The 21,880-nt window shown below is 63.2% G+C and overlaps 3 protein-coding genes across 6 annotated transcripts in view; all 3 read left to right on the plus strand.

Annotated features, from left to right (window-relative positions):
• Window positions 1-1,335, plus strand: part of SDF2 (stromal cell derived factor 2) — a 1,966-nt gene extending 631 nt beyond the window's left edge. Inside the window, exon 3 of the mRNA XM_058854292.1 lies at window positions 509-1,335. Coding sequence (XP_058710275.1) covers window positions 509-796 — 288 coding nt within the window. The 3' untranslated portion in view covers window positions 797-1,335. The remainder of the gene's footprint in view (window positions 1-508) is intronic.
• Window positions 1,336-2,405: 1,070 nt separating this feature from the next.
• Window positions 2,406-16,204, plus strand: BLTP2 (bridge-like lipid transfer protein family member 2). Of its 4 annotated transcripts, none has more exons than XM_058854340.1 (39): window positions 2,406-2,525; window positions 3,221-3,350; window positions 3,618-3,664; window positions 3,942-4,104; window positions 4,184-4,302; window positions 4,599-4,701; window positions 4,913-5,111; window positions 5,268-5,391; window positions 5,759-5,883; window positions 5,969-6,036; window positions 6,130-6,278; window positions 6,516-6,634; window positions 6,826-6,989; window positions 7,086-7,350; window positions 7,469-7,674; window positions 7,829-8,924; window positions 9,151-9,342; window positions 9,421-9,623; window positions 9,701-9,819; window positions 9,893-10,113; window positions 10,238-10,428; window positions 10,514-10,613; window positions 10,699-10,901; window positions 11,203-11,497; window positions 11,614-11,771; window positions 11,873-12,079; window positions 12,186-12,285; window positions 12,482-12,664; window positions 12,835-12,956; window positions 13,038-13,193; window positions 13,267-13,388; window positions 13,664-13,844; window positions 13,921-14,007; window positions 14,110-14,220; window positions 14,306-14,441; window positions 14,654-14,778; window positions 15,128-15,229; window positions 15,309-15,443; window positions 15,650-16,204. In XM_058854340.1, the coding sequence occupies exons 1-39, from the start codon at window positions 2,455-2,457 to the stop codon at window positions 15,827-15,829; spliced, it is 6,777 nt and encodes a 2,258-aa protein (XP_058710323.1). In that variant the 5' UTR covers window positions 2,406-2,454; the 3' UTR covers window positions 15,830-16,204. The 4 variants fall into 4 exon arrangements, with proteins under 4 accessions (XP_058710323.1, XP_058710324.1, XP_058710325.1 ...); XM_058854341.1 differs by having other exon boundaries at window positions 4,602-4,701; XM_058854342.1 differs by having other exon boundaries at window positions 4,641-4,701.
• A 546-nt stretch (window positions 16,205-16,750) lies between these two features.
• Window positions 16,751-20,332, plus strand: RSKR (ribosomal protein S6 kinase related). The gene is made up of 12 exons (XM_058854460.1): window positions 16,751-16,850; window positions 16,939-17,148; window positions 17,813-17,896; window positions 17,974-18,042; window positions 18,207-18,276; window positions 18,888-18,995; window positions 19,130-19,170; window positions 19,269-19,296; window positions 19,419-19,508; window positions 19,584-19,672; window positions 19,742-19,852; window positions 19,945-20,332. Exons 1-12 carry the CDS (start codon window positions 16,794-16,796, stop codon window positions 20,164-20,166), a joined length of 1,179 nt encoding a protein of 392 aa, XP_058710443.1. The 5' UTR covers window positions 16,751-16,793; the 3' UTR covers window positions 20,167-20,332.
• Window positions 20,333-21,880: the final 1,548 nt, after the last annotated feature.

The raw sequence follows: 21,880 nt of genomic DNA on the forward strand, positions 1-21,880 counted from the left end.
GGGCCCGCCTTGTCACTCGGGTCTTGGCGGGTCTCCCGAGTCCGTGCTGTGTTGTGTCTGTCGCTATCCATCCCGCCTGAGTGCCCCTTGTCCCCCATGTTAATGCCAGCCGCACCGTATTCCCCAGTCGGTCTCCCGGGTTGTCCCAACCACATCCACCATATGTCTACCAGCATTTCCTAATTCCTGGCCCCAGCTGTGTCCCACGTGTCCCCACTGGTCCCACCTTGTTCTCCAGTTCAGACTGGGTTTCTCCTCATGCTGGGTCCCTACCAGCCCTGCCTTGTTCCCTGATCCCAGCTGGGTCCCTGCCAGTTTTACCTTGTTCCCCACTCCCTAGCAACTCCCTAATACCCTGCCAGTGCCTGAATGCCAACCAGACCCTGCAAGTCCCAACAGAACCTCAGTCACAACCAGGTCCCTCCTAGGCTCAGCCCCTTTCTCTGCCCACCTCAACCCTCCCCTTTTTTTCATCCTGGCCCCCAAACGAGCTCTTCTTCACCCCCAGGAGGTGAGTGCATTCGGGGAGGCCGGCGAGGGTGACTACCTGGATGACTGGACAGTGGTGTGCAGTGGGACCTACTGGGTGCGGGACGACGAGGTGCGATTCCAGCACACCTCCACCGACGTCTTCCTCTCGGTGACCGGGGAGCAGTACGGGCGGCCCATCCACGGGCAGAAGGAGGTGCACGGCATGGCCACCTCCAGCCAGAATAACTACTGGAAGGTGATGGAGGGCATCTTCATGCAGCCCAGCGAGGCCCTCCAAATGGAGCAGTACCACGCCGAGTTGTGAGGGACAAACAGACTGACGCTGAGCTTCTGGGTGTTGCCCTGCTGTGTTTGGAACTGCTGAGCCTGGGATGGGATGGGATGGCTCCTGTCCCCACCCTGGAACTGACACACACCACTGACAGCAGGGCCCCAGCACAAAGCAGATCCCAATGTCCTGAATTCAATGTTGAGTAGTTTCCATTGTCCCAAATCTGACACTAAACAGGTCCCAGTGTCCAGACCTGACCGAAAACAGCTTCCAACACCCTAAAACCACTACAAAGCAGATCCCAATGTCCAGACCTGACCACAACAGAGCCCGACATCCTAGATCGGCACAAAGCAGGTCCGAACATCCCAAATTAGCACAAAGCCAAGCCAAACATCCAGATGTGACCCAAAACAAATTCACAAACTTACACTCTCTCCCTTTGCAGCCTGCTCTGTCCAAGGACCTGCCCCTTAAAGAACTGCTGTCCCTAGGAGCTGTACCCCTTGCTGTACTCCAAACTGTTCCTCGTGCCCTGCGAGGACCTGGGGCCATAAAAGTGCTGAACTCTGCCCTGTGGTGTGACTGTTTGTGTGGGGGATGCAGGGGACATCTGGCACTGGGGGCCAGACCTGGTGTCATCTGCACTTGCCCCATCCTGGTGCTGCCCCTGGTGTCACCCACTTGCCTCATCCCAGTGCCAGACCTGGTGTCACCCCCTGTGCTCCTCACTCCATTTCAGTGCTGGACCCGGTGTCCTCTCCCCATTCTGGTGCTGCCCCGCTGTCCCCATCCCAGTGTCCCTGCTGTCCCCATGCCAGCACTGCCCTGCTGTCACTGCTGTCCCCATCCCAGTGTCCCCACTGTCTCCATGCTGGTGCTGCCGCGGTGCATCCCTGTCACCATCATTGTCTCCATCCCGGTGCTGTGCCGGTGTTCCTCTGTACCCCCATCCCGGGTCTCCATGGTCATCCCCGGGTCAGCTGTCCCCATGCTGGTATCACCACTGTCCCCATGCCGGTGCCGCCCCGGTGTCCCTCTGTCCCCATCCCCGGTGTCCCCGCTGGTGCGGCCCCGGTGTCCCTCTGTCCCCATCCTGGTGTCCCCGGTGTCTCCATGTCGGTCCGGCCCCGGTGTCCCTCTATCCCCGTCCCCGCTGTCCCCGCTGTCCCCATGCCGGTGCGGCCCCGCTGTCCCCGCTGTCCCCGCTGTCCCCGTGCCGGTGCGGCCCCGCTGTCCCCCCGCTGGTGCGGCCCCGCTGTCCCCGCTGTCCCCCCGCCGGTGCGGCCCCGCTGTCCCCGCTGTCCCCGCTGTCCCCCCGCTGGTGCGGCCCCGCTGTCCCCGCTGTCCCCATGCCGGTGCGGCCCCGCTGTCCCCGCTGTCCCCGCTGTCCCTGCTGTCCCCGCTGTCCCCCCGCTGGTGCGGCCCCGCTGTCCCCGCTGTCCCCCCGCTGGTGCGGCCCCGCTGTCCCCGCTGTCCCCCCGCTGGCGCGGCCCCGGCGGGGCGCTGTGGCGGCCGCTGTCCCCGGGCAGGCGCCGCTCGGCCCCGCCCCGTCCCGCCCCTCCCAGCGGCCACTCGGGGTGCGCGGGCGGCCCCACGGGCGGCGGCGGCGGGGCCGGGGCCGGGGCAGGGGCGGGCGGGAGGGAGGGGGTCTCAGCGGGGCCGGGGGCCGCAGCGGGGCCGTGCCCGCCATGCCGCCGCCGCTGCCCGCCGCGCTCCTCGGCATCGTCCTCATCGCGCTGCTCGCCGGGCTGCTGGCGCGGTCAGGGCCTGGCGGGCGGGTCTGGGGGCGTGGGGGGCTCCTCGGGGGGCTCGGGGGGTGTGACGGGGGTGGGGAGGGGGCAGTGGGGTGCCGGCGGGTTGGGGGGTGGCAGCGCGGCGGGTGCGGCTCTGCTGGGGCGGGAGGAGCGCGGCAGGGTCAAGGGGAGGCCCGAGGGGCTGGCTGTGGGGAGGGCGGGTGTTTTGGGGGCCCGCGGGGGTTTTGGGGCGGTGGTGAGGCTGTCTGGGGGAGTGTCAGGGGTGTGGGGGCCCCGCGGGGCTGAGGGTGAGGTGTTGGGGGTCTGGGAGGAGGGGAGCAGAGGGTCATGGGGACAAAGAGGGGTGGAGGGGGTGTCAGGAATTTGTGGGGCTCATAGGGCTGGGAGAGAGGTGTGGAAGAGCCTGCAGGGGACTGGGGGGGTGTAGAGCTAGATGTCAGAGGCTTGGAGGCTTAGAAAAGTTCAGAAGAGCCCGCAGAGGTGGGCATGGGGTGTCAGGGGGGTGTAGGGTCCTCAAGACTTGGGAGGGTGGCATCAGGGATTTTTGGGGGTGGTTCTGAAGGGTCTTTTCCCCACCGTGAGGCCCTGGGAGCTCCTATCCAGCTGTAGGTGCTGGAGCTGGTGCTTGAAGGATGAAGAGCTTCCCTAGACCCCAACCCCAGCAGGTGGGCTGACCTTAGCCTTCCCCCTGTCCCCACAGATGGCTGGCATGTCGCCTGGCTGTCAACTGGTGCCAGCAGAAGCTTCATGCAGAGCTGAAGATCGGCTCCTTTGGATTCTTCTGGGCCCAGAACATCAGCCTCAAGTTCCAGCGGGAGCAGCAGACTGTGGTGGGTACCTGGGCGAGGGGTGGTTGCTGGCAGACAAGGCAGAGAGGGTGGTTGCTGTCACTTCTAGGCTGGCAGCAAATCTGTGGAGCCACTGTCCTGTTGAGCACCCCCATGGCTGGTGCCAGGCCCTTCCTACCACGGCCAGACTTGGTTTTGGCTGCTCATTGCATGATCCCAGGCACTGGAAGCAGAGTGGGAATGTTGAGATGAGCATCACAAGGCAGAGCCAAGTTGTTTCTTCTCTGATCTACCTGTGTGTCCTTACAGGAGATCGACAACATCTGGATCTCCAGCAAACTGAGCCGGGAGCTGCCGTACGTGCCCCCACCCCAGCTCCCTGCTGACTCCCCTCAAGGGTCTGGCTGACCTCTTACCCTGCTTGCCATCCTGCTGCCTTTACACCTTTCTGCCATCCTTATTCCCCTGTGGTCAGCTCTGTGAGGGCGTGACCCACGCTTGGAGGTGGCGGTGTCTTGTGGGTGCCCTTATGTTGATCCTGCACATCCCTGGGGTAGGGGAAATCCCCGGTGACAGAGCCAGGTGTGCCAAGTGCAAGCTGTTGTCAGAGCTGCCTGTGCTGTTGTTCCCCAGGCGCTACTTCGAGCTGTGTTTTGGCGAGGTGCGAATCCGCACAGATCTCCAGAAGGGCCCTGGGTTGCAGCCATCTGTTCCGGAGGCTCCTGGAGAAGCTGATGGAAATGAAAGCAGGACAGACCTGACCCTGAAACCATCCCTGCTGAGGCTCCTTAGCCAGGTGAGGCACTAGCTCGGTGAGAGGCTGCTGTGGGCTGCGCTGCGGTCGGATATCCCTCACAGCAGCACCTTCCCCCCAGCTCTTTTCCATCCACATGGATTCCATCAACATCATGGTTCTGCACGTGGCCACCTCAGAGTCTCTCTGGCACATCCAGGCCAGCCAGACACGTCTCCTCCTGAATGGCAATGGGAAGAGGTAATGCTCTGCTTGTACTCCACTCTGCTTCCAGGGCAGGGAAGCTTCTCTGACCCCAGCCTTGTGCCTCTCCTCTCTCTGTCCCACTCAGCAGCATCCCATGTCACCTGTGGTGTGATGCATTAACCTCCTCTGAGGCTGGCCTGGTTCCTTTTCCTGTCACAGGAAGCTTGAGTTTTGTGTTCTCCAAATAATGTGCATGGAGTTAGGGCATGCTCTGCTTTTGGGAGCACTTGGAGCAGGGACTTGGGGTCCCTGTGTCCCACAGGAAAGAGGGCAAGGACTTGTTTTGGCAGCAGCAAGACCCACATCTTCCTTCAGTTCTCTGCTCTCCCCAGCCTGACGTGCGAGGTGAGCCTGACAAAGGTGAACAGCAAAGTCCTCCGGAGCAGCCAGCTGGTGAGTTCTGGAGGAGGGAGAAATTCCACACTTGGAACCTGGGCTCTGGCTCCCTGGGACATGCTGATGACCTGTTCCAGGGTGTCCCTGAGGCTGGATGATGCTGCCAGGTGCTGGGCTTTCTGCTGTGCCCAGCTCTCCACCTGCAGCATGCACTGGGAGGGCACTGTGGGACTCCCTGTGTGCTCCTTGCTGTGTCCCCTGTGCACAGGATGACACGTGCCTGGCAGAGCTGGCCCTGGCACTCTCCCTCTCCCTGGAGATCAGCAGCGAGCGGCGGCTGGTGGGCGTCCGGCTCTGCATCCGCACACTGCAGGCAGAGCTGCATGAGGGGCTTTTCTGCAGCCCCCTCCTGCACCACTTCACTGCTGGGGCCCAGCACAGCAGCCTGAGGGAAGAGCCCAGCACAGGTCAGGACAAGGACGGGGATAAGCTCTGAGCAGGGTAGGGGCTGGTGGCCCCCATAGTTGCACTGGAGCTAGAGGGATTTGGCTGTGGGATCACTCCACTCCAGAGTGTGAGGGTTTGGGCAAGTCCTTCATGTGACTCTCTCTGTCCTTCTCCAGGCCCAGGTGAGCCCTCAGAGTCCTTGTCTGTGCTGAGCCTGGACACACTGAAGCTCATCCCCAGGAGGGTGGAGGTGAAGCTGGAGAACACCAGCATGGTGCTGTCCATGAACAGCCAGAAGAGGTGAGGGGCAGGCTGTCTGAGTCCAAAGTAATGCTGGGGACCTGGGGACAACTGTGTTATTTCCTTCTTGTCCCTTAGCTCTGCTGGACTGCAGAGAGTGAGTCCTAGAGCCCATTCCAGTGGGAAGGACTGAGCTTGGCCTGGGACTTGGCTCTTTGGGAGGGAGGAGGGCACATGAGCTGGTTCTCCAGTAGAACAGCTGACGGCATCCTCAGGCGATGTGATGAGAGCACTGGGCTGTGGTGCAGCTGGGCACTGGCTGCTGTGTTTGTCCACGCCAGCATGCTGGTCAGCTGGTGATGAGAGACAGGGAGATGGAGCACATGACAGTGCAGTTCCCTCCTGGCAATGACTCTGTGTCTTCCAGGCATCTCACCTGGAGCCTGAAGCTGCTGCAGTTTCTATATCAGCGTGAAGAGGAGCAAATCCCATTGCGCAACTTCACGCCCACGTCAGACCTGGACCAAATGAGTGTAGACCTCCAGCTGGAAGGCAAGTAGCCAGGGGGGCAACCATGGGACAGGGCTGCCATCACTGCCCTCTGCTACCCCTCATTTGTGCTCCTCTGTCCCCCCAGATGGCCTTCTCCTGTCCCAGAGCCGCCAGCGCATCGTGTGCCTCAACTCCCTGAAGACCAGTGTGCAGGTGAGTGAGTGCTGGGCACACTCTGTCCCCTGGGGGTGGCTGGTTTGGTTCCTGGCATGAGTTTTTTGCCACCTGGCCCTTTCCCTGCTCTAGGTCACAGCCATTGACCTCTCGGCTGCTGTACTGCTCAACACCTGCATCATCCACTACCGTCACCAAGAGTTTTCGCACTGGCTGGGCCTCTTGGCACAGGAATACAGGTGCCAGGCAATGCCTGTCCACAGCCAAGGGCACAAGGGAAGGTAAACTTGGCCTCAGTGCAGCTGCTGGTATCACAGCTTGTTTCCTCTTGCTGCCACACTCTGGCAGGGCGCCTGGGCTCTCAGCACCTTACCTGTGCACCGCCTGTGGGATGGGGAGGCTGGTCAGGAGGTGATCAGGGAGCCCCTGCAGAGAGCACATCCCTCTGGTCCTGCTCCCTGCCAGGCTCTGTGGCACACATCTCCCACTAACAGCCCATCCCTGCTTGTCCCATGCAGGAGCTATCCCCAGATCCTGGCCCCCATCATCCTGTGTGCCTCGCTGTCCAACGTCAACGTGTCTGTGCAGCTGGGGGACACACCACCCTTCGCCTTGGGCTTCAACTCCATCTCTGCAGGTACAGGCTAGATCAGGGAGGTGCTGGGCTCTTCTTGGGGTCTGCCAGACACGCACTAGGATGGGAATGGAGAGGGTCGTGCTGCTGTTGTGCTTGCTCGTGTGTGTGTGTGTGTGTGGCCAGGGGCTGTGGATCCCTGCGTGGCTGTGTCTGGGGTGCCCTGCCTGCACCTCCCCTCTCTGTGCCCACAGACTACCAGCACCTGCGGCCACAGAGCGTGCACCAGCGAGCAGTGCTGGCTGTGGACCACCTGTGCTGGCGAGTGGGCAATGACTCCCATATCCAGCGTGCCCCACATCCCCCCAACATGCATGTGTGGGGAGAAGCCCTCATCCTCGACTCCTTCAACCTCCAGGTGAGGGACCAAGGGGTGGCTTTCAGTCTCAGGCTCCATGTGGGTGGCACAGGGATGTCCTGCAGCCTGAGAGCGATCATCTTGTTTGTCCTGCAGGGCAGCTACAACCAGCCCCTGGGCATGTCCAGCGCCCAGTCGGATACGCTCTTCCTGGATTGCACCATCCGGGGGCTGCAAGTGGAGTCATCTGACACCTGCACTGAGTGCCTGGCCAGGGTCCTGCCCCTGTTCTGCCTGCAGTCTGGTGGGGCTGAACTTGCCAAGCAGCCGCCCTCTGCCTCCAGTGAGCCCTGGGGGCTGCTCTGGAAGGTGGATCTGAAGGTGGAGGATGTGAACCTTTTCACACTCTCGGCCATAGTGGGTAAGTAGCATCCAAGCTGATCCCAGATGGCTGTCCTGGAGTAGCCCCGCAGTCAGAGGAACCTGGCGTGGTGTGGTGCCTCCTCTGTGCCTCCAGCACTGACATGCTGTCTCTCCAGGTGCCCTGGAGCTGCGGCTGGACACGCTGACCATCCTGGGAAGTGCTGAGAGCTGCACGGTCAGCGTCCAGGGCATGGTGCTGGCCTTGGTGAAGAACATCACTGAGAAGATGCAGCCGTGCTGCAAAGCTCCTGCCATCCCCAACCCGGTGGCCAACCTCTCTGTGCTCTCTGTCACCTACCACAGCAGCATCCGCTCCCTGGAGGTTGGTTTGGCTCTTGGGCCACTGCTTTATCTTGTACTGGGGATAGATGGGGCAGGGGGAGGATTGGCTGGCACTAAAGGTGCTGGGGTGAGGACGGGGCTGTGCTGTGCTGGCCTGGCAGTGATGTGGTGCCTGCTCACTCTCTCTGGTGCAGGTGCAGTGCGGCGAGGGGCTGGTGGTGCTGTGGAGCCCACCTGACCACATGTACCTGTACCATCACACCCTGGCCACCCTGCAGTGCCACGAAGCCTTGCGGAGCGCCCTCGGCCACAGGACGCTTCCCTCCCTGCCCCCAGAGAGCCCCATGTCCCACCCAGCCACCCCTGCTGAGTCACCAGGGCCCTTCCAGCCAAAAGGGCCCGCTCCCAAAAGACTCCTGTCCCTGTCCCTGGAGTTGAGCTCTGCCAAGCTCACAGCCTTCGTCTCTGAGGCCAACTACATCAGCCTGGCTGCGGAACGGACCTCGGTGAGCTGGCACGGCGGTGCCCTGCACGGCTACTGCCCCGAGCTGGCCGCTGGCTTTGACGGACACAGCATCTTCAGCTTCAAGGAGGTGGAGGTGAAGCTGCTGCCTGAGCTGGAGGAGGTTGTCCGGCACCGCGATGCCTTCCCCACCCTGCGCACCCTCCGCAACCGGGGCTGGGCCTTCTCCTTCGCCAGCGTGACCGTCGAGTTCCCCTACCAGTACGACTTCTCCCGCACGCTGGACGCTGCCGTGGGTGTGCAGAAATGGCTGAAGGGCCTGCACCGGCCCACGTGCCCTGCCAGCATGGCCCTGCCCCCCGACCTCCTGCTCAAAGTCACCAACTTCTCCTGGGTCTTCCTGGATGACGTCTTCGAGGTCAAGTTGCGAGACAACTACGAGCTGATGAAGGATGAGAGCAAGGAGAGCGCCAAGCGCCTGCAGCTGCTGGACGCCAAGGTGGCTGCGCTGCGCAAGCAGCACGGGGAGCTGCTGCCTGCCCGCAAGATTGAGGAGCTCTACGCCGCGCTGGAGAAGAAGAACATCGAGATCTACATCCAGCGCTCGCGGCGCCTCTACGCCAACACACCCATGCGGAGGGCCCTCCTCACCTGGACCCTGGCCCACTTGGAGCTGGTGGCCATGGCCGATGAGTCCTTCCACGGCACGGAGCGTGTGTTGGAGCAGATGAGGGACCTGGATGATGTCAGCCCGTTCCCCCCAGAGGGCCTGGAGATGGTCACCCAGTGGTGCCGCATGATGAAGGGCACGGTTGGCAGCTTCTTTGGTGAGTTGCTTTGTGGGAGGGTGCCCTTGGGGGGCAGCACGATGGCTTTGTGGCCTGGGCTGGCACTATGTGCTGTGTAACCAGGCAGGGAAAATGATTTTTGGAGGTTCAAAGGGAGTGGGAAGGAAGTAAAGATGTGACAGGATGATGGCTCCTGCTATGGCCCAGAGTGGGGGACTGCCTGCCTCTTTGCTGCCCCATCCCTCAGCCCATCCTCCACCTGCAGTGCGGATCCGTGACTACCCCCGGTACCTGTTTGAGATCCGGAACTGGCAGCTCTCGGGCCGGCTGATCGGAGCCGAGCAGTGCGGCCAGGCCTGCTCCCGGCGCCGCCAGGTCCTGAAGCTGGGGCTGCCCTGGGGTGATGCCACAGTGGAGAGGAACATGCCACCCTTGAAATTCTACCATGACTTTCACTGTAAGAGCTGGAGGAATGGGGGGCTCTGTGGTGGTGTAGGGACAGGGCAAATGGCTGAGCCAACCTCTGTGTCCCCAGCTGTGATCTCCCAGTACACCTTCGTGTGGGGGCCCTGCTGGGACCCGGCCTGGACCCTGATCGGCCAGTGTGTGGATCTCCTCACCAAGCCCTCAGAGGACCCCAGCGCCCCATTGCCCTGGTGGGACAAGAGTCGTCTTCTCTTCCACGGAGACTGGCACATGGACATTGAGCAGGCCAACCTGCACCAGCTGGCCACTGAGGTGGGTGCTACTGGACTGGGGAACAACGTGCTGTGGGGGCAGCTCACACCTGCCTCTCCTCATGCCTGCCCTTGCAGGACCCCTACAACACCACGGAGAACATGCACTGGGAGTGGAGCCAACTCTCCTTCCACTGGAAGCCCGGGCAGTTCGTCTTCAAGGGCAGCCTGGATATCAATGTCCGGACAGCTTCCAAGTGAGTGTGGGGCCACGAGCATGGGGGTCCTCACCAGTTCTGGGGGGTGACTGGGGTCTCTTTCTGTATTCAGATATGACGACTGCTGCTTCCTGCACCTGCCTGACCTGTGCATGACTCTGGACCTACAGTGGCTGTGCCATGGGAACCCCCATGACCACCATGGCGTGGTGCTGCGCTCCCCTGAGTTCCTGCCCGAGGTGCCAGTAGGGCAGCAGTATGACTCCTACCGTGCCTTCCGCTCCGAGAACCTCAACCTCTCCATCCGGATGGACCTGACACAGCCCAGCAAAGGTGGCTGACAGTGTCCTGGGGGTCCCTTGGGGACAAGGGGCATAGGGCAGGGCATGCTGGTTGTGGGTTGGGTGCTGCCATGTCCCAGCCCCATGGCGCTGGCTGATGGTGGGTATATTCTCAGAGCACTCCCAGCCCCGGATCCTGCTCTACAGCAGCACCCTCCGCTGGATGCAGAATTTTTGGGCCACATGGACCAGCGTGACACGGCCCATCTGCCGTGGGAAGCTCTTCAACAACATGAAACCCAGCAAGAAGAAGCTGGGCCAGCATTACAAGCAGTTGTCCTATACTGCGCTCTTCCCCCGGCTGCAGGTAATTCCCAGGGCTGGGAATCTGGTGTTTCCTCTCTGCCCTGCCTCTGCTGGACTCTCAGCTCCTGCTCTCTGCTCCCTCTCAGGTGCATTACTGGGCCTCCTTTGCCCAGCAGCGGGGGATTCAGGTGGAATGCTGCCAGGGACACATCTTCACTCGTGGCACGCAGCGGCTCATCCCACAAGGTGAGTGGGAATCCTGCCAGCAGCACTTCCAGGTTCAGCAGGGCCCTGGCTGACCCCTGTCCCTGTCTCTGTCCCTGTCCCCCAGCTGGCACGGTGATGCGACGCCTCATTTCGGAATGGAGCATCACGCAGATGGTGAGTGACTTGAGCCAGGTCACCGTGCACCTCATGGCCTCCACTTGTGACGAGAATGCTGACCACCAACTTGACACCCTGGTGAAGAAAACCCACCTGCTGAGCCTGTCCTCCCTCACCTACCAGCGGCACAGCAACCGCACGGCTGAGGAGGTACCACTGCAAACAGGGCACAGCAGCTTGTGCTGGCCTGGTGACACCTCCAGGACAAGGGGATGTTGCTTGTTGGATGCAATGGGGAAGGGATTTGGCTGGGGAAGAGACAGAAATTCAGGACCTTCAATCTACCAAGCACCCGACTTTGTGCCCATGCTGTGGTCCCTGGGGTGGTCCAGGCTGCAGTCCTTAGGCTCAGTCTGAAGGGCTGGCAGGGCTCCTAGTCCCAGAGCATGAGGTCACTGGGCAGAGGCAGGGGTGACTTTGCTGTGCTGAGGCACTGACCCTCTGTGCCCAGGAGCTGCCCCTGCGTGATGGGGACGACGGTTTCCACACCCATCAGCTGCACTTGGTGGACCTGCGGGCGTCCTGGACCACCACGAACCGGGACATCGCCTTCGCCCTCTACGATGGCTACAAGAAAGCGGCTGTGCTCAAGCGTAACCTGTCCACCGAGGCCCTGAAGGGGCTGAAGATCGACACACAGCTGCAGGCCAAGAAGCTGAAGCGGGGCCCGCTCTCTGCTCACTCCATCCCTGCCAGAGTGACTGCTCCCATCACCAGTGGCCGTCCTGAGAGAGCCTCCTCAGGGGGTGAGCGTGGGGAGGCGAGCAAGGAGAAGCTCACAGTTCAAAGCTTTGCCTGCTTTCATTCTGTACATTTGAGCCATCCACCCACAGCTTTGCACTGACCCTTTCTCCTTCCCCAGGGGCCTACATGCTGCAGAAGCTCATTGAGGAGACGGACAAGTTTGTGGTTTTCACAGAAGAGGAGTCGGGGGCCAGTGAGCAGCTCTGCGGCATCGCCGCCTGCCAGACCGACGACATCTACAACCGCAACTGCCTCATTGAGCTGGTGAACTGCCAGGTACCTGCCTGTGCCCATGGCCTGGCTGTGACAGGGGCTGTGACAGGGGCTGTGCCTGCCCAGAAAGGTCCATCAGACCCCTGGGGTCTCTCCCCCCACAGATGGTTCTGCGTGGTGCAGAGACGGAGGGCTGTGTGATTGTGTCTGCTGCGAAGGCACAGCTGCTGCAGTGCCAGCACCACCCCGCCTGGTACGGGGACACTCTGAAGCAGAAGACGTCCTGGACATGTTTGCTGGATGGCATGCAGTACTTTGCCACGACAGAGAGCAGCCCCTCCGAGGGGGAGCATGGCCAGCTCTGGCTGGAGGTGAGTGTGTGGTGGGTGAGCTACATGGGGGACAGGCAGTGCTGTCAATGCCCTGGCCAAGTCAGGGAAAATGGGGACAGCCAGCAGTGCTTCCTTGCCTCCCCAGGTTAAAAATATTGAGGAGCATCGTCAGCGGAGCCTGGACTCAGTGCAGGAGCTGATGGAGAGTGGGCAGGCAGTGGGGGGCATGGTCAGCACCACCACAGGTACTGCCCACAGCCCTGGCTGCTGTGCCTACCCCAGTCCCACTCAGGTTTGACCCCAAGGCTGGTAAGAGCAGAGAGTGCCTGTCCTGTCCCTGCGTGGCTCCAGGAGGTGGCTGATGCTCCAAGGCCTGCACTGTGCAGTCCCTGTGTGCTGGGATGTGGCACTCTTGACTGTGATCCCTCTGCCTGTCCCCAGACTGGAATCAGCCCTCGGAAGCCCAGCAGACCCAGCAGGTGCAGAGGATCATCTCTCGCTGCAGCTGCCGCATGTACTACATCAGCTACAGCCACGACATCGACCCTGAGCTGGCCACACAGATAAAGCCTCCTGATACCCCTGCCAACCAGGAGAAGGAGGATCTGCTGAAGAAGCAGGAGGGTGGGTGCATCCAGGCAGTGTGCCTTGGTGGGGTACAGCTCTGGGCTGACCCATGGCTAACTCTAGGGGTCTCTTCTGGCCCTACTGAGGTCAGAGGGCTGCGTACAGGAGGGGTTCCCAACATGTTTCTGCCCATGCTGAGCCCCCACTTGCCCTTTGTGTCCCTACAGGGGCTGTGGACACCTTCACCCTGATTCACCACGACCTGGAGATCTCCACCAACCCCGCACAGTATGCCATGATCCTCGACATAGTCAACAACCTGCTGCTGCACGTGGAGCCCAAACGCAAGGTACCCGTGGGGCTCCAGGTGTCCGTGCCACTCACTCACTGCACCCAGGCAGTCCTAACCTTGCCCTATTCCTGTGTCCAGGAGCACAGTGAGAAGAAGCAGCGGGTGCGTTTCCAGTTGGAAATCTCCAGCAACCCTGAGGAGCAGCGCAGCAGTATCCTACACCTGCAAGAGGCTGTGAGGCAGCACGTGGCCCAGATCCGGCAGCTGGAGAAGCAGATGTACTCCAACATGAAGGTGAGCCCACATCCCTGGCTCCTTAGGATCCTCACTCCAGGGCAGAGGGTGCTGAGGGTTGTCTGTCCTTCAGTCCTTGAAGTATGACAGCAAAAACGAGATCCTGCTCGACCTGAACCACCGGCTGCAGCAGCAGCTGAGCCAGGAAAAAGCTGACCTGCAGCTGGAGAGTGAGGAGCTGAACATACTGATCAGGTAGGACAAGTGGGAATGGCTTTAAACTGAGAGTAGGTTTGGATTGGATATTAGGGAGAAACTCTTCCCAGTGAGGCACTGGCACAGGTTGCCCAGAGAAGCTGTAGCTGCCCCATCCCTGGAAGTGTTCAAAGATAGGCTGGATGGGGCTTGGGGCAACTAGGGACAGTGGGAGGTGTCCAACACAAACCACTCTGATTGTATGATCTCAGCCTTCCCCAGCATTGTGTCTCCCCTAGGACTCCCACATCCCAGCTCTCTCCTCTGTGCTGCAGGTGTTTCAAGGACTTCCAGCTGCAGCGAGCCAACAAGATGGAGCTGCGAAAGCAGCCAGAGGACGTGAGCGTGGCACGGAGGACCGAGTTCTACTTTGCCCAGGCGCGCTGGCGCCTGACGGAGGAGGATGGGCAGCTGGGCATTGCTGAGCTGGAACTCCAGCGCTTCCTCTACAGCAAGGTGTGGAGTTGGACGGTGCTCACAGCCCCTGAGCTGGGGATGGGGATGCTGGGAGCTGATGGCTTTGTCTATGCAGGTCAACAAGTCTGATGACACGGCCGAGCATCTGCTGGAACTGGGCTGGGTGACCATGAACAACCTGCTGCCCAATGCTGTGTATAAGGCAAGTGGAAGCTGGGGGAGCAGCTCTGCATCCTGGGGACCCATGGGTGGCCTGGGCAGAGGGGCTTGTCCTCACCCCAGCCACCCACCCTCTTCCCTGCAGGTGGTGCTGCGTCCCCAGAGCTCCTGCCAGTCCGGCCGGCAGCTGGCCCTGAGGATTTTCAGCAAGGTCCGGCCGCCCGTGGGAGGCATCTCCATCAAGGAGCATTTTGAGGTGCCAGGGCTGGGCTGGGAGGTGCCAGGGTCTCTGTGGGGAACAGGCAGTGCATACCTGGCTCTGACATGTCTCTTCCCTGCAGGTGAACGTGGTGCCTCTAACCATCCAGCTCACCCACCAGTTCTTCCACAGAATGATGGGTTTCTTCTTCCCTGGCCGTAATGTGGAGGAGGAGGAGGTGGGGGATGAGGAAGATAAGTCCAAGCTGGTGACAACAGGTGAGAGGCTCATGATCACCCTTCTCTCTGGATGTCCTTGAGCAGCTCTGGCTGCACGTCCAGGATATGTTTGTGGGCAGCTGCTGTCCAGCTATGAGTTGAGAAACAGGGATTTGTGGTCTCCCCTGTGGAGAGGGAGATTGTGGGAGGGTTGGGGTCATGGCTAACCCCTGGCTGGACACCAGCACCACCTTGCACCCTGTTTGCCCCAGGGATCCCCGTGGTGAAGCCGCGGCAGCTGATTGGGGCCGATGACTCGCTGGGCCCAGGGAAGGGAGTTGCTCAGGGACTGAATCGAACATCAGGGGTCAGAAGATCATTCCGAAAAGCACCTGAGGTACCTCCTGCTGCTGTGAGGGGGGGAATCTGCAAGAGCTCTGCTGTGGTGCCAGTCTGTTTTCCCTTAACTGCAGGGCTGGGTAGCCGTGTCATCCCACACTTCCCTCCCACGCTTGTCTGCTTTCTCCTGCTTCCTCCCACCATGAGGATTTGCATCCTTACAACCAGGCGTCTGCACGCTTGATGTGATCCCTGTATCTCATTTTTCCAACATCGTGCCAGAGCAGCTCTCACCTCTCCCTGATGAAGCAATTCTGCAGTCTAGTGCCCGGCTATTCCTTCCCTGCTGGTTCCTGGCTGTGTCCCTTCTCCTTCCCTTCTGCTCATGGCTTCTGCTCTGTCCCCAGCATCCGGTGGATGACATTGACAAGATGAAGGAGCGTGCAGCCATGAACAACTCCTTCATCTACATCAAGATCCCACAGGTGCCACTCTGTGTCAGCTACAAGGTGTGAGACCAGTGGGACAGGGCATGCTTGAGGTGGTCTGGGCCATTGTCCCGCACTGCCTGACACCTCTGTCACACAGGGGGAGAAGAACAGCGTGGACTGGGGCGACCTGAACCTGGTGCTGCCATGCCTGGAGTACCACAACAACACATGGACATGGCTGGACTTTGCCATGGCGGTGAAGAGGGACAGCCGAAAAGCCTTGGTGGCACAGGTACGTGGGACCACATCCCTCTTCCCGCTCCGGAGGCTGCCATCCTGAGCTGCTCTGCCCAGGATGGAGATGGTAACCCCAGGGTGGGTGGCACATTCCCCAGAGCAGGAGGCAGCTGCACTGGCTCAGCAGCTCGGGCTGTGACCCATTCCGAGGGCCCAGGGTGTGGCCACGGGGGTTACTGAGCCCCCTGACTCCTGGGACAGGTGATCAAGGAGAAGCTGCGCCTGAAGCCGGCAGCAGGCGCGGAGGCCCGGGGGAAGCTGGAGAACAAATCCGACGGGACCATCCAGCAGCAGGAGGACGAGAAGGCTCGACTGCTCATCGGGCTGAGCGTGGGCGAGAAGAACCCCAGCAAGAAGTCAATCTTCGGCAGGCGCAAATGATGGCAGCACCCGGCAGGCCGGGAAGGGACTTGGGGTGCCCCGTGCACCCCCCTTGGGGAGTCACCCTGAAGGCAGAGAGGGGGCTGTGCTGCTCGGCGGTGCCCGAGGAGGGCTCAGCCATGTGCAGGCCCTCAATAGCCCCGTTGCTGTGGGGCAGGGGTGGAGCAGCGTGGGAATGTGGGGCACAGGGTGCTCCAGGGCTGCTTTGTGGGGTGCAGAACCCTCATGCCAAGGGCTCCTGTGAGCTTCTCCCCCTCCCTGCTGTGTGGGTGCTGGGCCCAGCCCCTGGGCCTGGTGAAGCAGCAGGATCACTACAGGCTGGGAAAAAGGGGAATGGGAGAGAGTTTAAATAAAAAGTTTTTAATTTGGAACAGGTTTGGGCCAGTGGCTTGTTTCTTGCCTCACCCCGCAGTGCTGGCCCTCCTGCTGCACCCTGCAGTCCCACCTCAGCCCTGCAGCCCCCCTTCCTTGGGGGCTTAACCCTGCCCTTCCCCAGCAGCTGCTCAGGGCACCCGTTTGGGGCTCAGGGCACCCCTGCATGGCCCTGGGCTCAGCCTGTGCAGTTCTCCCCCTGCAATCCTCCCCATGAGCCCAGGGCCATGCGGGGCTCGGCAGGGGCTGCAGGCATCCCCTCAGGGCTGCAGCACGAGGGGTGCAAAGAGAGAAGGAAAGGTTGAGCCCCAGCGTGTGTAAGGAGGGGGTCCCGGAGAGGGGCTGGGATCAGTGCCGGGGGGTCCCGGGGTGGGATCAGTCACGGGTGGGTGAGCAACCCCCAAGTGTGTAGTGAGGCTCCCGGAGGGGGGCAGCTCGATCACGGGTGGGTGTCGCGGTGCAAGGGGCAGCCCCTCTGCCGAGCCCCGGGGCGGGGGGTGGTCGCGGCGGGCGGGGCGGGGCGGGGCGGCGGGGTTATGTAAGGCGGCGATTACCGGGGAGCGGGCCCGGGGCGCGGCCGGGCGGCGCCGCGATGGGAGCGACGAGCAGCGGCCCCGGCCCGGCCCCGGCTCCGGTGCGGCCCCCCCAGGTGCGTGCGGCGGCATCAGCCCCGGGGGATCCCCCTGGGCATCTCCCGCCCCGGGTTCCCCCCGCTGACGCTGTCCCCGCTTCCGCAGGGCCGCGCCGTGGGGTCGTGGGTGCGGGCGCTGCTGAGCCGAGCAGGGTCGGTGCCGGTATCGGTACCGGTGCCGGTACCGGGGCTCGCCTTGGCCTCGCGGGGCCCCGCCGAGGAGCCGCCGCTGCCCGGGTGGCCGCTGCCGCAGCTCGTCTCGTTGTTCCTGCCGGAGTTCCCCGTCCGCCCCTCCGCCCGCCAGCAGCAGCTCAAGGTGCCGTCCCGGAGCCCCCACCCTCCTGAACGGGATCCCGGTGCATCCGAACGGGGCCCCCGATCGTCCTCCCCCGCGGTGTCCCGCCCTCCATCCCGCCCCGGCAGCCCCGGGCGCCCTAACGGGTCCCCTCGCACCCTGTACCGGTGTCCCTGCTCGTCCTACCGGGGTTCCTGCACGTCCCTACCGGGGTCCCCCAGCGCCCTGAGCATCCTCCCGCACCGTCCGTGCATCCCGTGCCGCCATCCCGGCATCGCAGGCTGCCTTAGCGAGCTCTCCTCGCACGCTCTGCCGGCTCCCTGCGCATCCTACCGGCGTCCCCGGCCGTTCCACCGGGTCCCCTTCTATCCCCGCCGGGTCTCGGTGTGTTCTACCGGAGCTCCTCGGCACCCCACCGAGGTGCCGCGTGTACTCCCGGGGGTCCTGTGCACTCAGTCAAAATCCACCGCTACCGCCTTGGGGTCCCCGTGTCCCAGTCCCCCGTGTCCCTGTGCCCCATACTGGGTCTCCATAAATCCTGCTGGGGTCCCTATTGGGTCCTCCAGGTCCCTATGTGTCCCCAGCATCTGCTTTGGGTGCTCTGTGCCCCTCACCCCATGCAGGACCCCTAGCCTGAGCACCCCAATCCATCTCCATGGCGTGCTCAGCCCGTTCCTCCCTCCAGATCCTGGGCTTCGTGGCCAAAGGCTCCTTCGGGACCATCCTCAAAGTGCTGGACTGTGGGCGGGAGAAAATCTGCGCCGTGAAGGTGGGTGCTGACCCCTGGGGTCCATGGGTGCCCCCACCTGCCCTTGTCCCCCCCCTTGACAGTGCCTCGCCCCCCAGGTTGTGCCCAAAGTGGAGGTGCTGCGCCGTGACACCCTTAAACAGTGCAAAGAAGAAGTCAGCATCCAGGTGAGGGGGGCCCAGGAGGGATCCCAGCCCGTGAAGGGGTTTAGGGGGTGGCCACGGGGACATCAGGAGGCGGCGGGGTGCTGCGGATGGGAGCCGGCAGAAGCGGGGCCCCCAGCCCCTGGTGGCCTCGGAGCCGCTCACTCTCTGTGCTTTTGTGTCCCCAGAGACAGGTCAGGCACCCGTTTGTCCACGGGCTGGGGGACAGCTGGCAGGGCCAGCGCCACCTCTTCATCAGTGAGTGACCATCTGCCCGCGGGCTCGCTGCGGCCCCCCCTGCCCGCGCACGTGTCCCCGCTGCCCGCACACGTGTCCCCGCACACGCGCGCTCCCCCCAGCGCCCCGTGGGGATCCGGGAGCTCCGGCTGCCGCCTCCCGGCCATGCGGATGGGGACAGCCATGGGGACAAGCCACAGCGGGGCAGGGACCAGGGTGGGAGTGAACAAAGCACCCCAGCGCTGGTGCCCGCCTGGCTCTAATGGCTGTGTCACCTCAGCCCCTGCAGTTTGCGTGTTCCCAGTGCCTGTGTCACGTCGCTTTGGCACCTCATGTGATCCCTGGTGTTTGTGTGTTCCCAGTGCCCACGGGGCTCTGGGGCTGATGTCACCGTGCTACTCGCATGTTCCCATGCCACCTTACTCGTCCCTATGTCACCTCGGTAATGTGGTACCCATATTGCCCTGGTGCTTGTGCCACCTTGGTGCCAGTGTGGTCCAGGTGCTTGTCCCACCTTGCTGCCTTTATAACCCCAGTGCGTGGCCCCAGTGACCCCTCTGTACCCCCGTGCCACCCTGGTGTCCCTCGTGCCAGCCCAGGGGGTCAGTAAGGCATATCCCCTGTCCTGGCAGTGTGCACCTACTGCAGCACCGGGGACCTGCACGCGCTGTGGCGCGCGGCCGGCTGCTTGGCTGAGGCCACCGTCCGCCTGTTTGCCGCCGAGCTGGTGCTGGTGCTGGGTGAGTGATCCTCCACACTGGGGACAGTCCCCACCACTGGAGACCTGCGGGCAGGGTCAGCCACCCCCAAGGGTGGCAGTGGGCACTGTGGTGGGAGGGGACACACGGCACTGATGGCTCTGTCTTGTCCCCAGTGTACCTCCACGACCTTGGCATCATGCACAGGGATGTCAAGGTGGGTGGCAGTGGGGCTGGGGGCTGGAGGATGGGATGGGGGGGGTGTCTATGAATCCTCAGCATGGAGAGGCCACCTCAGTGCCTGTCTCATTTCAGATGGAGAATATCCTCCTGGATGAGAGAGGTAAGAGCCTGGTGGGAACGCCGTGGGGACACCCTGTCAATGGGGACACCCTGTCAATGGGGACACCCTGTCAATGGGGACGTGGTCTCTACATGTGTCCCACATGGTGTCTGACCCCACAGGGCACCTCAAGCTCACTGACTTTGGCCTCTCCCGGTACCTGCAGTGGGGTGAGCGAGCCCACACAATCTGTGGCACCCTACAGTACATGGGTAAGGATGGGGCCGTGCTGGGGGGGCTGTGCTGGGGGGCACAGACCCCCATGCACTCACCCACTGTCCCCACAGCCCCAGAGGTGCTGAGCGGGGGGCCCTACAGCCATGCAGCTGACTGGTGGTCCTTGGGAGTCCTGCTCTTCGCCCTGGCCAGTGGGGAGGTAAGGACCACAGGGTAGGGGGACAGGGACACCTCGGGGAGACCCTGAATTCACTCTATGCTCCCCCAGTTCCCTGTGGCTCCAGCGGGGGACCATGTGGCCATGCTGGAACGTGTCAAACAGAGCAGCTACAAGAGCCCACCCGAGTTCAGCCCTGAGCTGGCCCGGCTGCTCGCCGAGGTAACCCTCCTGCCTGGATTTTGGGCTCCCCCCCCTGGCCCCTGGGCTGGATGCTGGGATTTCCATTCTCACTGTCACCTCTCTGTCCACAGCTGCTGTGCCACAACCCCCTGTACCGCCTGCGCTACCTCCACCACTTCCAGGGCCACCCCTTCTTCCGCGGGGTGGCCTTCGACGCTGACCTGCTGCAGAAGGACCCGGTGGTGGTCGCAGTGGCCCCGCGACCCCCCGAGCAGCCCCCACCCGACCCCGCCACTTTCGCCGACTTTGACTACGACCTCACCGCCTCCCCGGACCGGCCCTGGCCTGGCTGAGCCACCACGGCTGGGACCCTCGGCATCGCTCAGGGACATCCCCCTACCCCGGCAGCGGCTCGGACCCTGCTGGGCCGGGTCCCCAGGGGGTTACCCGGGTACCCCCCAGTCTCATCCCCGGGTACCTCAACTCTGTACCTCTCCCCGCGGGAGCAATAAACCCGAGAGCCGCGGGCACGGCTGCCCTGACTCGTGGTGGGGAAAGCGGGGTTGGGGCAGGTCTGGGGGGCCGTGGGGGGGGGGGGGTTCCCCCGGCGCAGGCGGTGCGGGAGGAGCTGGCTCCGCCTGTCCATGCACGGGTCCGTCCGTCTGTCTGTCCATCCCCCGGGGCAGGCGGTGCGGGAGGAGCTGGCTCCGCCTGCCCATGCACGGGTCCGTCCGTCTGTCTGTCCATCCCCCGGGGCAGGCGGTGCGGGAGGAGCTGGCTCCGCCTGTCCATGCACAGGTCCGTCCGTCTGTCCGTCTGTCCGTCCATCCCCCGGCGCCGCGCAGCACGGAAGGGGCGTGGCCAACGTGTTAAGCCCCGCCCACCCCGCTCCCCGCCGGCCGTGGCCCCGCCCCAACGGCGGCCCCGCGGGTGACGCGCGCGCGCCGCAGCCAATCAGAGCCGCGCGTGGTTTTCAAACCGGCGGCGCGCGGGCGGCGGCGGGGCCGGACCGGGACCCAGGGCCGAGACCGACCCGAACCCCAGCCCGGCGGGCCCGGAGCCCAGACTGATACCGAGCGCTACCGCAGCCCTAGTCCAGACCGAGCCGAAGACCGGCAGCATTCCTGGGCCATGCAGCGCGCCAACACCCCCGCCGTCAGTGCTGGGTTTGAGCGTACCGGTGGGGCGGCGGGGCCAGCCCCGCAGAGGATCCTCGGGGGGGCGGCGGGTCCGCTGCGGCTCCCGGTATCTGTGTGTGTGTGTGCGGTGCGGCGGAGCTGCCGCTGACCCCCCGGTTTCCCGGCAGGCGCAGAAGCGGCCCCGGCGCACCCCGCTGCAGGAGCTGCAGCTGCAGCCGGGCACCGTCCGGACCAGCCTGACCCCGCTGCTCCGCCGGCTGCGGCTCAAGGTCAGCGTCCGGGAATAACGGGCAGGGCGGGGGAGCTGCGATGTACCGGGACCGGGAATGTTGCGGGGGGTAGATGGTGCTGGCGCAATGGGAGGACGGGCGTATTTTCTGCGCTGGGAAAATGAGTAGGCTGGGGCAAACGGCTGCGGGGTGCAGGGAGAAAGGGCAGGGCTGGCCTGACCTTCCTTTCCCCCTAAAACGTCCTATAGGACCATGACTGCGCCACCCCGGTGTCCAGCAGCGTCACCGCGGTGCCCTGCACCCCAGGACCCCCGCGGAGTGCTACCCTGGGCCCCCCCAGCAGCACCATCCCAATGCCTTGCACACTGGAGCCCCCCAGCAGCACCGCTTTGGAGTCCCCCAGGATCTCTACCCGGGGCCTCAGGACTCCCAGTCTTAAGCCTGGTGTCTCTGAGGCCCCCAGCAATGCCACTCTTATTCCTGGTGCCTTGGAGACCTCCAGCAGCACCAGCCCAGAGGGCCCTGGTAGTCCTATCCCAGTGTCCAGCACACCAGAGGTCCCTGACAACACTGTGCCAGCCCCTCTGTGCAGTCCAGTTCTGGGGCCCAGCACTCAAGAGCCCTCCAGCAGCATCGCCCCAGCCTCTGAGGGCAGCTCCATCCCAGTGCCCAGCACCTCAGAGCACCCCAGCAGTACT

Source organism: Poecile atricapillus, chromosome 21 (genome assembly GCF_030490865.1).
Source record: "Poecile atricapillus isolate bPoeAtr1 chromosome 21, bPoeAtr1.hap1, whole genome shotgun sequence".
Lineage (NCBI taxonomy): Eukaryota > Metazoa > Chordata > Aves > Passeriformes > Paridae > Poecile > Poecile atricapillus.

Bases quoted from the DNA above. Each gene is read 5' to 3' on its own strand.
- BLTP2 (XM_058854340.1), top strand. From the start codon at position 2,455: ATGCCGCCGCCGCTGCCCGCCGCGCTCCTCGGCATCGTCCTCATCGCG. The intron at 5,112-5,267 runs GTCAGGACAAGG...GTCCTTCTCCAG, and splicing joins GAGGGAAGAGCCCAGCACAG to GCCCAGGTGAGCCCTCAGAG. The intron at 12,957-13,037 runs GTACCCGTGGGG...TCCTGTGTCCAG, and splicing joins ACGTGGAGCCCAAACGCAAG to GAGCACAGTGAGAAGAAGCA.
- RSKR (XM_058854460.1), top strand. From the start codon at position 16,794: ATGGGAGCGACGAGCAGCGGCCCCGGCCCGGCCCCGGCTCCGGTGCGG. The intron at 16,851-16,938 runs GTGCGTGCGGCG...CCGCTTCCGCAG, and splicing joins CTCCGGTGCGGCCCCCCCAG to GGCCGCGCCGTGGGGTCGTG. The intron at 18,277-18,887 runs GTGAGTGACCAT...CTGTCCTGGCAG, and splicing joins CCAGCGCCACCTCTTCATCA to TGTGCACCTACTGCAGCACC.